The 16,407-nt window shown below is 41.7% G+C and overlaps 1 protein-coding gene across 1 annotated transcript in view; it reads left to right on the top strand.

The window, feature by feature from the left end:
- Window positions 1–16,129, top strand: part of LOC311490093 (protein Dok-7-like) — a gene marked incomplete at its 5' end in the record, with an annotated part of 37,601 nt that extends 21,472 nt beyond the window's left edge. Inside the window, 4 exons of the mRNA XM_084547451.1 lie at window positions 294–382; window positions 2,717–2,786; window positions 10,728–10,907; window positions 14,571–16,129. Of these exons, the coding sequence (XP_084403577.1) occupies window positions 294–382; window positions 2,717–2,786; window positions 10,728–10,907; window positions 14,571–14,707 (476 nt within the window). The 3' untranslated portion in view covers window positions 14,708–16,129. The remainder of the gene's footprint in view (window positions 1–293; window positions 383–2,716; window positions 2,787–10,727; window positions 10,908–14,570) is intronic.
- Window positions 16,130–16,407: the final 278 nt, after the last annotated feature.

Raw genomic sequence — 16,407 nt, 5'->3', positions numbered from 1 at the left:
CACGATTAACACAGATTTTCTTTCCCGCGGCAACAAGCAACAAGCAGCGAAACGATGCTATTTGCCCATTTATAATAATTTGTACCATTGTGAGATGATGACTCAGTCCATTTCTTCTCACTTCCAGCTCTGCAAGAATTCAGGCATTTACATCAAAAGAACACTTTGTCTGCTTTGGTTCAGAAAACTGATTAAAAAGCACAATGTGGGATTATCTTCTGCCCTATTGCAGCTTTGTTTTGTGTATATATAAAATACTTTATGTTCTTTTTTTTTCTTTTTCCTCCTACCAGACAAAAGGATTACTGGTAAAGAGGAAAGACGCAGAGCTGATCCTGCTTACGAGTTCATGGAGAGTCGGGCGCCGGAGAGGAACTCGGAGGTAGGCCAATCTGAAACTCTCTAATCGGCTTAATGCTATCTACTGCTGACACATTTTGACTGTGTAACTCATTGTGCTCGGAGTTCAGCTGAACATTGTCAGGAAAAATGTCTAATGTCACAGGAATATCAGCTGATCGGGGTTAGAAAGAATAAACGGCAGCTCACGGAGGTCAGGTGTTTATCTGAAATTGGACATGAGAAAATATTTCCGAGCGGCGTCTTGGCAAGTTACCACATACAGCATGTGGATTAGAATAGGACTTGAGGGGACGGGATTGTCTGTGCAATGAGCTGAAATGATAGCATTAGAGAACTGTACTTTATGTACACTATGTGCAGCCTTTTAAGCATGACCTCATGGATCAGTGTGCGTTCTCAGAGGAAGGCATGCAAGCTTTCAGCCGTAAAAGAAATAGTAGTCAAGCATAGTGGGCTGGGACAATATGACCTCAAAAATACATTCAGTTGCTGGTGTGCGTTGGAAGATGTTCTGGTTCAACTTGGATGTTGCTGTTTGCTGTTCTCAAGGCTAGAAACTTCTAAAATAGGGATTTTATTGCGGGGCTGTTAAATTAGCACGGCTCCGGCCATCGCGATCTCAGTTGATTGACTCGACCAAACTCCCTGACTAATTTAATAGTAGAGCTGAGGCGGGCAAGTCAAGTTTATTCTGTACCAGACTATGAATCTCCTGTAAGGTTGGGCAGTTTTTCCACTCACTTTTAGGGGCAGCCCCAAATGGACATTCAGGGTACTGCAGTTTTTGGCCTTTAAGGCTCATTTTTACCTCTGCGGGACATAGACGCCGTAAACTAGGTACGTAGCCAACACCGGTGCGAGCCATGACTCGCTCTGTAACGACGGCACCAAAACGCTAGTCGCTGCTCTGTCTTTTTTGCCAATCGGGTTCAATTTGGTTTCTACTTCCTGCTTCACTTCCCAGTTCCTGCTCCACTTTTAATAATGCTAACTGAAACTTTTGCTGAAATTCCGCCATAGACGAGTCATACAAATGTCTGTATCGGCGAACCTCCTCAGTTAACCTCTCCCCGATGTGTTCCCTCTTTACTGATCCAAAACAATCGATTTGAAAATTGTGGAGATGGAGAAGCAGCGTGAGGCAAAACTGCCTCTTGCATCCATTGATGTGTTATTGATGAGAGCAATGGAAGTTCGTGGAAGTTTACACATTTACTTTTAATTCAACAATAAAAAAATATGTATTAAGTTGAAATGTAATCATGTAAAATCATGTAAACCGTAAGCTTAATTTATACCTTTTGCAACGGATCTCTAAGTATGCCTTAAGCCTGGCTTTTACATCTGCAATGGATCTACTCAAAACCTGCGTTGTAGCCTATACCGGTGGAAGCATTTATACTTGTGAGCTGGTGATGGCATTGTTCCATAGTTACGCCGCTAAAACGGTAGTCCAGAGTTTGATTTCTGCCACTAAGTTGACTTCTTTACTTCAAACAATGGCGACCTGGAAGGGAGCTAATGAATGGAATCGCCAATAAATCACTGAAATCACTGCAATCACTGCAAAACAGCGAAGACGTCTGATTTGATTTGTGTGAATGAGGCAGGAGGCGGAGGGATATTCTGTTCTCATCTGGCCCTTTAGAGACAGGAGCGAGGACATTTTTAGGGAAGTGCACGTCCGGCTACAGCGTAGGGTGTGGAGCTGTGTTGTACCTATGGCCTAGCTGTTGTGTAAAGCTGATGCTGAAGCATGAATCCAGCTTTAGCCATGCTACCCTTCCTTCTTTTCTGACTTCTGTAAAAGTAACTGCTGTTCAGTATTCATCAGCTCCAACTCAAATATGATTTACCCAGGAACACGATGGAGATAGAAGACAAAGTGACACGCAAAGAGACGTTAGAAGCTAGAAGCAGGAGGCAAAGCATCACATATAGCTTTAGTTGTCTCATACTGGGAGCAGAGGAAAAACAACCAGCCAGAATTTCCTCATAATCACAGATTTGTTTTTAAGTACTCAGCTTTTCATTTCTGGTGATGTGATAATGGTTCCATCAAGGAATCCTTCTTAGTCAAATCAATATGGCCGTACTCGTACTACTAATGTCCAGTTGCTGTCTGGAATCACACATTAAGGGGCTGCAAACGCAAAGGCGTCGTCATCCTTCCACAGTGATGAGACTTTCCACACGTGTCCTCGGCGAATCTTGAACATAGCCTCCGTCTATAAATACCCCTGACGTGTCCGCTGAGCCGTCGAGGAGAAAGTCATCGTCATTCTTCTTACGTAACAAACTTCTTGCGCTGCTAATTCTAATCAACGGCGCCTGCTGTGTGTTTGTGTTTCAGGCGGATGAAAAAAGCAAGTACGAGCTCATGGGCAGCTATGGACAGCAGAGGTTTCTTCAAGAGATGGAAGGTGAGAGACTTTAAGCAGTGAACGTGACTGGGTTGTTTTTTTTTTTAAATGTACGCAGTTCGCCAGGTCTTCCAATATCAGGACCCACTTACAGAAAATGAATGAGATCGACGAGTCAGGCCCCTGATTCAACATGACCTGTTGCACGGTGTGGATGATTTGAAATGAGCAAATAAATCTCATTCAGGGTCTGAGGAGGCAGGCTGGGCCACGAGGGCGATGGCAGGAACACGTACACCAAACACGTCTGATGTTTACTTGGCTTTATGTGTTCATTGCAGTGTACTGTGACGCTGATGGGAAATTGTTTTCGTGAAGGTACAGAGCAACATATAGACGTATACAATGGCAGCTCGCACCAGCTGTTAGCCGGGTCATAACAAAGTGGAAAGATGCACATAAATGAAAACCAGCTATCCTACAAACTATTGCATTTCCGTATCTAAAGGTTGTGTAGCTAACTTACATACCATCTACATCAAGCTCCAAACATCGTGCAAATACCATTGGCACGTCTATGCATGACTAAATGTATTATTTTTGGCAGTTGCATTCGACCATGTGCTGCTACGTTTTTTTTTATTTTTATTGGAGGTTACAACACAAGTTTACAAGGAACAGTTTGATTTAGGAATAACTATTTGAAACATGCCAGTAGAACCTGGATTTAGATCGTGTCCTGATGTCCATAATAGAAAGCATTAGTGTTCACGTGAGAGAGGCCTGCACCGTTTTTTGCCTTTTGTGTATTATCATTACATCTCAGAACAAAGTATTGCTCTCACTGGCTATGTTTACATGAATACTAGTATTTCACTACACGTTCAGAATATTAACCTTGTCCAAACAAAAACGCCTCTTGTAACCACCTCAATCAGAACAAACTGAAAGGAAATAATTTCATTTCAACAGGGAAATACTAGCACCTGATCTGATTGTTACTCTATGGTTGGAATAGATCAGTTCTTTTTGTGCATGTTTACCACGTGTGGGGTAAACATCGGATGACGTAAAGAGTTTCCGGGAGGGACAGAAACACGGAGGTAGCAGAACAACAAGTTGTTCAAACAAGACGTAGTCTGAATGAGTGTGGGCAGCGTCCTTTTAAAACGTGCATCTATATCTGTCATGTTATTCTGTTGAATTAAAGGGGAACGACTGTTTTTTACAACCTGGACCTTATTTCTGGCATAAAATATCGTACGCTTGTGCTATCCACCGTTGAGTCCGGAGTTACTCATCACCTGGGGTCTGTAGGTTCCCTAGAAAACAGTAGTTCCCCTTTATTAAGTCGAGGAATCAACTTCTTCTGTTATATTTGCAGCAGATTGACAGCCTCAGCAACAGTTCTATAGAGCTCCGGGCGTCACGTGACTTTTTTTTTGTTGACACCGCCATATTGGCAGGAAAACTCTGAGGAAAAATGAATGGTGCAAGCGCTGATTTCAGGCCGTCAGAGTTTACTGCGCACTTTAAACAGATAGAAATTGACCAGTACAAGGCAAAACTCGATAGATTATACATCACAGACCCTTATCATGCCCCAGTTGTGCTTTTTTGAGCACCCTGACCTGCAGTATCTGGATATATATAACTACCTCATTAACTTTCCTTCGTCCTACTCTGGAGAGTCACTGAAAGCATGCAAGAATTGAAGTTACAAAAGTAACTGTTTAACCCTGAATTTCTTTCTCATTGTGAGTAGTTTTAATGCTGAATGAGCAACACCCCTTTGTAATCCACGTTATAAACAGGGCGCGGGGTGACGTCAGCTACCGGAGCCCTATTCAGATGTTGTGAGACATGTGAACACATCTGATCGTTTTATTTGTTGTCCATGTAAAAGTCGAAATCTCTAACCTGTCGAAGGAGGAACTTTTCCCTCTCCTTCAGCCCAGGATCTTCATACCTATTGGAAAGGTTAGTCCGACTATGAATAGACCACTTGACAACTTCTCTCCAATTGACAGTTTATTTAGCACGCAAAGAATAGGTACAGAGTCAGCGCTGAGACTTCAGCTTAACCACCTTATGGGTAGAAAAGGAGACGCGCCGAACAAAGCAAACACAGCATTTTTGTTCTAACTAGGCTCCTCCTGAAGACAACATGGGGAGCGCGGCCTTTCGTGCATCAGCAGTTTTCTATGTGTAGCCGAGACCGGCTCTAACTGATTTCTTCAAGGTGAAACACTAGAGTGTGGTGCATCCTATCTCGTGAGCAAGGCTGCAGCGAAGCAGAAAGCAACCCTATATCTGGTATGATGGAAGAAGAGCACTTCTTCCTGTTTGTGACCTCACATAACCCTTTAAATATCCAGCAAACTAGTATTAGTTAAGTAGTCTGGAAGAAATACCGTCGATGTAAATGAAGAGATAATTCCCCAAATGTAGTTTAGCTACAGCTGATTTTAAGCAGATTCTAAAATACTGAGGTTGAGAGTGATGAATGCTGCTGGATTAATCGCTCATGCAACTTAAGGGTCCTACCTGGGCAGGTGTGACAACCGAAGCCAAAGCAATAGTTAAGAAAATGTATTGTTGCGGAAAGAATGACCTTTGTGGACGTTTAAATTTCACAGTTTAATCTTTTAAGGGTAACTATCATTGTTGTAGTTTCATATGTTAAATACATCACAGTGTGACACTTTTATTGCATTTTACAAAATTAGTACTTTCAGGTTAAAAAAGTTCAACTGCATCACAGTCTTTATGGCTTAGATCCATATTACTTATGGGTTAAAAATAGTTTTCGTTATGCAGCGGACTTTTTTAAAAAGTCTGGAAATTCATCTATGATTTCATATTTATGTAATCTGGCATTATTCAGAGGGCACGTCCTTTTCATGGCACAGTGGAAGGCTCATTTACCATTTATTTCTTCATCTGCATTTTTCGCAACGTGACTTGCACAAAAGTCCCACTGAGTGCGGAGAAAACACGCGGATGTGTCACCAAACGGAGCGTGCAGTGATGTGTGACAGGCTACCCGCGCTGATGTGAGGTGGGAGGACAGTTTTCAGGGGGACGTTTGGCCACTTAAGCACCCCGCACCCAGGAACATGCCCTCAGTCTAATGCACATCTGCTCTACAAAGTCCCAGCAGCTGTCACCGCGTGGCACCGAACCCATCAGTCATATTCAGGTACCTCCGCAATCGACTCAGCCTCCATGTCGTCTCTCCCATCATGCTGCTTCAGCAGGCAGGTAACGGATGTGGGAGTGGAGGATGGCGGGGGTTTATATGTGAAGATGCGGGCAAACCAAAATGAAGAATGTAGCCATATTAGAAAATACTACATAATCACTCGTTGGTCACGTAATACCTTGCTCGCAATCTGTGTCAGCCCGTAATAAATCAGTTCAGAGGCAGTCAGATTTCACAGTGACTCATTGCATTATGTAATAAATTTAATAATTAAATCACGTGTGTCTGTAGAAAAAACGTAGCAAAACAATGACGAGCTTCAGCCGTGGATCTGGATGAGAGTCAGCCACGTTAATAATCAATCTTTGGATTATAGCTCAGTGAATGAAATACAGTCGCTTTTTCCCTTTCACAATAAATAACCTGTAACATTATTAATCTCTTATAAACATGAGTTTTTATAAAATGATCCCAGTACCTGATGTACATAATACATGGATTTGTTTACTGCATCTAGTCGAGCTGCTGGAAGGAGCTGCTTAGCGACAATAAATGTCCACAAATACCACTGCGCCAACTCTTCCAGTCCAGTAAATCCCGCAGTGTTTATGGTGACCACTGAAGGATGTGACACATGGCCTTTGTTCTCAGTAGTTCTTTGATGTTGATTTGACCTTAAAGTGTATTTATACTCAGATTGTTAACAGCGTTGTCAGCCAGAGCCTCGATTGGCTAGTCTAACTGGAAAGCTGCCAGACAGTATTTATTTATGGCCTGGTGTTCAACAACACGATTGCCACACATTTAGCAGGCCGGCGGTTGACTTCTTTCTCACTTGAATGACAGCGAGGTGCGATTATTATAAAGTTTATGTGAGCCCTACGTGTCGGCAGCAACGTACCTGTAGTTTCCAGTTTGCGAAAAACAGTAAAAGGCTCCACCTGGTGGCTGAACCTGGAACGACAGCAAATCGTAACAAGACCGTTAAGAAACACAGTTTGTGACCTTTACACGGCATTGTCCTCATCTTCAAGGCAGAGTGTATTTTGATTTGATTAAATAATTAAAAGGCCATGGGCTGGTTTGTAGAAATTAGTCACAACAGAAACCGCAGGGAGGGAGTGTAGTCAGGGTCGGCAATCAGTGGACGATGTGACAAACATGGTGTAGGAACCTTTGAGGCATCAGTATGCTTAAAATAAATACTTTGTACACTTTTTATCCACCCTCGAGGCTTAAAAAATATATAAAGTAAAGTAAAGTGCTTTATTTGTCATTATACAACGAATCATACAACGAAATATGAATATAAAGCCTCATTTTAAAGTAGATGTTTACTACTAAAACTCGACTCTGACACTCAGCCTGACTCTTCTTCTTCTACAAATCCTTCTATTACTCGCTTCGTTTTTCACCGAAACACCGGATCTCCATATCAGCACCAAAGCGTCCCATTAATATGAAACGACTACCAACCCACCACCCACTCCCACGCGGGACCTAAAACAAGCGCACCCTTTGTGCTGAAGCTAGCGCCCAGCAGGCGGACTGTAAACGCTGTAGGAGCCTTGTTCAGAAACACTGAAGGATGTGAAGATGCAGCTCATACCATTGAGATAAACTAAGTCAGATGCAGTGTAGGAACGAGGTGATAATTAATGACAAATTATGAAAGAAAAACTATGAAGTCTCACAAGAGATAAGAGATAATTTAAATCCGACGTTTTTTTAAAGCACTTTTTTCATTTTAAACAACATTCAACGTCATTTGTGAAAGAGTTTGCCATACTGCACTCAATAATGAGTCTTGCATACATATTATTTGTCATAGAAAAGTGTTTTGCCTTAAACTTATTGTTAAACATGTTAGGTTTTGGAAGTAGCTGGTTGTGCATGTTGGTGAGTGCAGTGGTGCGTGGGAACCCAATGAAGGAGCGTGGTCTGGGCGCCATCACAGTGGAGGGTGGATGGTGTTGTCTCAGTGAAGTGCTGTTGAAAGGTTAAACTGGAGAGAACAGGGCAGGGAAAGGTTTCAGTATTTAGTGTTTACTTTAGTTCTTCCTTTGGCTTTATTTAGACACATTTTCATCTACATACCACGGCACTATACAGTATCTCCCTGCTACAATAACATGCTTACAAGTGGGAAATCTGCTCACCCTGAAGACACAGCTGTCAGTAGTCTGGGTCACTGAGCTCCTCCAGGTATATCCTCTAACGTCTCCCCCCCCCCCGGAGGATCTGCTAAGTGTATTATTGAAAAGTCCCCGAGCCTCGGAGCTGTGGGCGAACTCGCTGATGTAATGGCAGCCATTATACAACGCCGCACCTCTTCAAGGGCTGGTTGGTGTCTGATCAATTAGGTTAGACGTTGCCGAAGGCTGCACCCACCGAGACTCTGCTGGCGTCTAATGGCTTCTCGCTGATTGCGTGAGTGTCCCCTGCGGTTGATGCTTCTGAGCTGCGAGTAATAGCCACTGCCTGCTGCCATTTAGGAAGATTCAATTGCAGGTAAAATGTTCGATTCCCCAAATGTTGAATATTACACAGCCTCTACCTAAAATACACAGCACACACAGTGTAATTATAACAGCCATACAAACACATGTGAATCTATGACAACCTTTACAGTGACTGCAGAATTGGAAAGAATGTATTTTATGTTGCGTTTCATACGTTTACAGTTGATTCTGACAAGGACAGTGCAGTGTAAGCCAATTAAGTCCAGTTCTGCACAACGTTTGTGTGTGTACAGCGTATCATGTATAGCCACAACATTATGACCACGGACAGAAGAAGTAAATAACCATCTTGTGACAATACGATGTTCTGCTGGGAAGCTTTTGGACCTGGCATTCGTTTGGATGTTCCTTAGACATGTAGCATCCACCTAGACCAGACCAGGCACCCCCACCCCATAACAATGACATTCCTCCACACACACACAAAAACGGTTTAGGAACAACTCAGAAAACATGAAAAACAGCGCAAGGTGTTGACCTGGCCTCCAAATTCACTAGATCCCAAACTGATCAAGTATCTGTGGGATGATCCACAGAAGCCTCTCCCCTCAACCCATAGGACCCAAAGGCCCCCACTAACAACATCCTGTTGCCAGACACCACAGGACACCCTCAGAAGGCCCATGTCCATTCTCTAATGAGTCACAACTGTTTTGGAGGCACAAGGGAGACCTAGACAATATTAGGAAGGTGGTCATGATGCAGTCTTTGTTCTTTCTCTTCTAAATGACAAACACAGACTACTGCCACCTGCTGGTGTGGCAGTGTATTTCCTCTCACGCAGACGCAGTATTTGCTAGTTTCTTGTTGCCAGCACAAACTTTATGTCAGTGTGTGTGTGTAAAAGAACTAGAAGCATGTCTGGAGTTTATGCTGCACTTTATTTAGCCATTTATTTACTTGGATTCAGTACTCTTATCTTTGGCAGCATGCGACTGCCATGCTTGGATAATTTTTAAATAAGCTCACATTGAACACCTGATTATACAAAGGCTTTAATCTTTAATCTGACAACCTGGCTGGATGACTCCGATGAACAGCGCTGTTGTGGGAGACTAAAAAACATCACAGCAAACATTTTTTATCGCTGTTCAGGATAAATGGAGTATATCGGGCTTTCAGCAGGGCCCGTTCAAAGGAGAACAGAAGTATGAAAGTTATGCAAATTTGAAGATATCCTTGATTGTACTTTTTTTTGGATGCCGTAGCCGTCCTTGCGGTGTTGCAGATACAAGCATTAAAAAAAGTGGTCCGTGATGCGTGTCACAGAGCTGAAATATGCGCATATTTTAAACTGTATCAGTGACTAAAAAGACGTTTCTGCAGCCGGCAATGAACTCGACTACACACTTTGTCCTGCTTGGCCTTTAGCTTTATGACGGATAAAGCCGCCAGGGGCTTCTTGTCATTGGAAACCATCTATCAAGCACAGTGAATCAACTGCATCAATTCCTGAAATGTTGTGGATCTTTGCCTACAGTGTATGTGTAGATCCTAGAACTAACAAAAGAGCTTCATGGAATTAAAAGACAATTAACAGTCTTACCTCTTCAAAGCACAAAATGAGAATAATGTATCCCATAATTTTTCTCTGGGGCCTATCAACTTATTACGCATAATTAGCCTCTGGGGGAATTAGCTTCTGCAAACACTGTGTTCCAGTACAGCTGCTGATCCTTCCACTGCCTCCGAGCTTTACTGCTGAAAACGTAGGTAAGAGAGCTACTATAATGACGGAGTCTAAAATAACACCAGTCGTTTCTTTAATTTCTTCATTACAATCTTTTTACCGGGGTTGTAATGATAAAAACAAATCCCGTTTCAAAGGAGGCAGCTGCTATTTCATCTTTTCATCCCTATCAACAAGAATGAACTGATTGATACTGCACAGTGTCGGAGCAGTCACAGCCCGGTCCGGCTCTTTGTTAAAGATCTCCATTGTCATCTGAAATCTATTAAAAACACAAAACACAGTCACATTCAAGTGACATTTTTCATTACTAGGAAAACACCCAGTGTAGAAAACAGAGGCGGATCTAAAGAAACAGTGAAATGCTAGGCCATTCACTGTAATGAACCCTCTTTCATGTGTTTTGTAATAGTGTTTGGGTGACAATAGAGGCATGGAGATGCTAGCAAGCGGGGCAGATTACTCACTGGCTTTGGTTTCCTAAAGGGATTTTGATAAAAAACATGTGTTCACACCTTTAAAAAAAGAAGCATCACTGAAATGATAAAACACCACCTGAGCTTCATTTACTCTTGCAATTTCAGGTGCAGTGTTTGTTTTCCCTCCCGAGGCTCCACTTCCTGAAAGGCCCCGGAGTGAAGGTGTGACATATGTGAATATTCCTGTTAGTCCCACATCCAAGAAGCAGCTCAACTACATGGAGCTGGAGCTGCAGGAGCCAGGCCACGGCACCAGGGGGATGGCCGCACATCTGCCAGCTCAGAGTAAGGATGGATTTTAAATAGGGGCTAAGTAAAAGGGCTGATCCCCAGACGGTTAGTCTCTAACACATCAATGTTCTGCTCTCAAGTGCAGAAACCGAGCAACATTTTACCTTATTCATAAGGCTTGACAGTCAGGATGGCAAACTCCACCTTTAGAGAAGTCCAGTGTAACAGGATCTTTCATAAGATTTAAACTGGAACACAAATGGATTCATATACTGAATGACAGCTACAACACATTTTTGCAGCTAACAGGCTTGGCAAACAAATACTGTTTCTAACAAGTGGCAATCTGTTGCTAGTAACAAGTAAGATCTGTTGCACCAAGTATCAAACTATCATCGCACTCAGATTGACAATAATTCTCACTTAATTATTTTTAGCCGTGGTTGAGGTTTCAGCTGCAGATCCATTAGACAGGTTCATTTAAATAGTATTGAATGGATTTCCATTTACATTCATTGTCCACAGAGGATGAATCCAACTGACCTCTGACCCATCAGGATGAATTACTATCCCTTGTCTTACTGCTAGGCATCAATCACAACCAGCAGGTCAACATCTCATGCTGGGTCTCCCAATACTACGGGGGCCTGCCAGGGTCTTATTTGCTCCGCCGTGCGCTTGAAACGAATCGGAAATATTTTTGCACGTCTCAAACAACGTTGTGCTTGTGTTTTTCATATTGCTCCTGAAATCATCTCTCTCCATTCAGACGGATGGACTGATACATAAAGGCATGAACTTATTTTATGTACAGGCATTTCATATACTGTATAAATAGTTTTTAATAGTTTGGGTTAGTTTGGGTTTAGGGATAACATCATAGTAGATATTTTACCAAGAATTAACAATTCTTCCCCCCCTGGGTCTCACAAAACCCTGTGGGAAACACTGTCATGCTAGATGTTTTGCTGTGCTAGCAAATGTCACCATGCTAATATTGCAAACTCAGGAAAGTAACTCAATAACCACACTGTGAGCATCTAGGGATCCACCACTGTTATAAAGTCAGTTGTACAGCTGTACACGTGGATTCGATGACAAGCTGAAAGACTTGGAAGAGGATGCTAGAAGCCAAAGAACACGTCGTGGCTAATGAAGAAAAACTAGCAAGATTAAGCTAACACAGCCAAACAAGCAACCAAAAAAACAAACTAGCTAATCTTATGTCATAGTCCAACAGTAAGAAAACCAGCTTGTCATCTAGCTTGCCTCTACGGTATTTTGTGAAACTCTCTGTGACGACAAAGAGTCAGCGTCTTCTATCATTTGATTGTACTGAGCTAGCTTCTTCTTATAGGTGGCTAATATTGCCGGTGTGTGACGCAGTGCCACAAACTGGTACTTAATCAACCATAGTGCCATTCTCCCTATTATAAGTGTGCCCTCTAAATAATTTTTAATCTGTTATTTTAACGGTAACATGATTAATATTTTCTGCCTAGAGTTTATGCATTTTAATCATAAATGTGTGAACCTCCATGCCAGGGCGCCGCACAAATGGACGTGCTGCGACTGCCCATCGTCACCATAAACTGGAAAATGAAGAGAAAAAAAAAAATGACTTTCACTGCTTATTCAGATTCATATTAGAAATTCATGAGATTTTCTAATGGGGCTCTTTAATAGAGTGTAAGTGGATTTTTAATGCAAAAGTTTGTATTCCGAGTGAAAATCCACACACTGAATTGATTAAAATGAAAGCAAAATGACCCCAGTGCCCTCGTGTTCTCAGTTTTGTTCGCACAGTGTACAAGGCTGTCTTATTTAGGCTTTTGTTTTGATTTGTGCGGCAATTTTTCACAGAACACACTTTCTGCTCAGATGCTGCAGACATATAAAAGAGACGTCACCATAAACTGGCGTATCGATATCAAGTGAGGATGAAAGTTGCTGGAGGTACATGATTTATCTGTAATTCTGGTGTCATCCTTACAGGAATCGCTCGCAAACGATTGAGATGATTTTCTTTCGTCTCAGTGAAAGGCAGCTGACTCCTTGTCATTGGAGACGAGACAGTCAGCTGTAATTGACGGACAAGTTGGCTATTAGCGTCATTACCTTGAGGAATATGAGGACCGTTCAGGCTGTGACATGAAAGAGGTTAATGTCTAATGTCAGCAGTGCCGTTTATATCCCGGCATGCGGCCTCATTAATCTGTCACCTGGGAGGAGGGGTGTCCCATCTCGCCCCTGAAACGGGGGCACGGGGCCTTCGGATCACAGCTGTGAATTCACCGGCTCTAATGGGATCCTCCTCCCCGGGATTATCGATGTGTTGCCAGGACCTGGTTTTGACTTCATGAGACTTTGAAATACATATGTCAGGAGACACGGTGGTATACGTGTAGGAATATCAATGCACATTAGAGGAGATTCTGTAATTAAACCCGGACATCTTTGGTTTTCCCAAAAGGAAGGGCGATGCAAGTAATGTGTATGCGGAAGACTGTGCATGAAAGGAATTTTAAAGGGTTCGGCTTAATTATTTGCATATATTTTTTTTTGTGTTGTGATGTGCAGCTACATATTTGAAGCAATCAAATTGGCAGCGGGGGCAGAGATCCACTTCCCTCTGAACTCTCTGTTTTCATGTTTGTCTGGATGTTTCCATCACTTGTCGAAATTCGGTGTATTTTTTTAAAAGATGATTCAGGGGAGTTTTTGTTGTCAGCTCCAATAAGAACAAGCAGAATTTGCTGGAACTAATGCATTTTCTAACAATAATAAATTAACAAAAGATTATTTCTTCATAATATTGATTATTTTGTAGATTAGTTGATTAATCAGTCAAGTAGAGGATTAATCCTCTGGTTAATTTACCACTAAATAATAACTATAACATCTTCTATTAAACTTTTAAACTTTTATTTACAAATTTTCTCATAATAACATATTTTAACATGAAATCTATGAAGTACCATTTAAGACTTTTACCTAATAATACTATTCATCATTAAATTTATGCCGCATATAACTAATGAGGAATGGTGTTGTTTACTGTGTCCTGCCATTAATTAGCATGGTTGGTGTCAAGTATGGTTTAACTTGTGGCTTTGTGCTCGCTTTAATTGCAAATGCAGCCGTGCTATTTATCTGCAAAAGTCGCTCACACCCACTTAGAGCATAACATTAACAGAAATCTACTTGTTTTGTAGGTGTAGATGTGCAGATAACAAACCGTACAACTTGCAAATGCCCTGGAAAGCCGCGTCGCTGTACTGCCCATTTGCATATGCTCCCTGGAGTCTTTGTTAAATTCTTAGCTGAAATATAGCACAAGGACGATTCCCAGGCACCGAACATCAACTAAAAATCTAAGAAATTTTCAGTAATAGTCCAATGAGATGAAATATGTCTATCAACATTACATTACAATGGAAAAAATGAAGCTATAACCAGCAGCCAGTGAGCTTAGCACAGACACTGGAAATTATTAATTAAAGAAATAAGTTCTAACATGCTAATCAGTGAGTTTCATAAGGGTTGGTAACTGACATGGTCAAGGTCAGGCTCTTTTTTTCCTGTTTACAGCTTTTATGCTCAGTTAGCCGAAGGATACACTAAAGAAAATGTTGAGCGCTCGACTGATTAATATTGAAACGCTTGATGTTGAGGTCTGATCAAGTTAATACAGGGTCTGCTGTTGTGTCTCGACAGGGAAGAGTTCCACCAAGTACGCCCAGATTGACATCACTGCCACAGAGACTGCCCACAAAGTCGGCACGCAGCATGCCCTGGGTCGCCAGGAGGGCCTGCACACTCTCGAGCTGAGAAGAAAGGGGATGCCGCATTGACTTGTCCTTCACTGAAATGTTGATGTCTGCAGGACGTTTCTGCCCACCACCAGCCTGCTACTTCAGACCGTAAAGTTTGCAGTGGCTCTGAGGATTCCTCCTCTGTTCTGCTCCATCATTTGAATGCAGATTTCTTTGGAAGCTGCGTCAGCCAGTATACAGATGCTGAAATCTTAGCAATGCCATCTGTCCAGTGTCCGCTTTCTTTCCAGCTCGAAGACGGAGCTCCCTCAGAAAGGTTTGGCACGGGATCAGGAGCAACATTTCAGTCTTGGTCCTCTTTGTGAACTCCCGCATCTCATTAAATGGCATTATGTCAGGCTTACTTGGAGGAAGATGTGCCAGTCCTGAGCTGAGTCACCGGCTCTAATAAACCCCCCAGAGCAACGGCATTTCACAGCTCACCCGGGCTGTCTCTAATAACATGCAATTTGCTGTTTTTGTCTTGTTTGGGAGAACGTGGTAGGGCGGCAGCAGGAGAGGAAGCAGAGATTGGGTTTATTCCCATAAGGTGTTAACACTCATTTATTCCTCAATGATCAGTAATTCCACATGTAGTTGCGCACAAAGCATTTATTTTTTTTCAGTATATTCAAATTAAGACAAAGTTTTCATCCAGTCTTACTATGCAAAATTCAGACTAGCTATCTGTTTAAAAATAAAATTAAAAAAAAGCTGGAAATTATGTTTAAAAGCAGGATAAGTAATTGTTCTGCATAACACCTCCACACTGCACATGGTGACTTTTGTTAGACCGGCTGTAGCTAATGGATTGGTGTGTATCATATGAACAGAATCTCAATGCTGCTATATTCTTTTCTGCTTCACAGCTCGTACGGAATAGGATTTACTGTGAGGACGTATTTATGAATAATGCAAAGCTGGATTCATTGGATTTTAAAAAAAAAAAACACTCTTGGCCATCATTTTTTTTAAAATTATGGACTGAATAAGACTCAGTAAAGATGCTAAAATGTGTCCCCTTTATTATTATTCCTTATTACGTGTGTGCACATTGGAATTTTACCACAATTATTTAAAAAAAAAAAAGGTGTGTATCTTATAGAGCTGCTCATCGTAGTAGATACAGTGTTGTTTTTATCTTCTATTTTACTCTGATCACTCTTTATTTTGGTTATCTGTAAATACATTTTCTTTCTATCTAGGTGATGTGGATTGTCATAAAATATACATGTGAAGATGTGTATGTACAGTAAAGATATTATGGAAGGAGTTCAAAGACCGTGCCTGCTCCCTGCCTTCTTTTTCATTCAATACTATTTTTCTTGTAAATTATTTATAATTATAACTTCTGCTTTGATGTGTTCAGTATTTTGTAGAAAGTACAGCAGATATAAGCTTCTTCTCCATGAACAGTTGTAAGCCTTATTTGGTACCATATTATATAAATCAGCCGTAACACTGATGTGTCTGTTTTCATTCCATACAAAGACCATATGAAATGGTGATGATGTTGACTTAAGTCTCCAGATAGGTTCAATAGTGGACACCATCTGTTCTGCTTGGTTCTAGTTTGGATGCTCTGACCAGTGTTGTGTCTTAGAGGAGGGGTGGCAAACATGCGGCTCGGGGGCCAAAATCGGCCCGCTAGAGGGTCCAATCTGGCCCTCGGGTCAGAAGTGCAAAAGTTACATTGAACACGTTAACTGCAATTTTTCAATAAAAGTAACTGATTTTCC

This window comes from Chelon labrosus (genome assembly GCF_963514085.1).
Source record: "Chelon labrosus genome assembly, chromosome: 1".
In the NCBI taxonomy this organism is placed as follows: domain Eukaryota; kingdom Metazoa; phylum Chordata; class Actinopteri; order Mugiliformes; family Mugilidae; genus Chelon; species Chelon labrosus.
The sequence above is the reverse complement of the archived record's forward strand: the minus strand, read 5'-3'. Positions and strand labels throughout refer to the sequence as shown.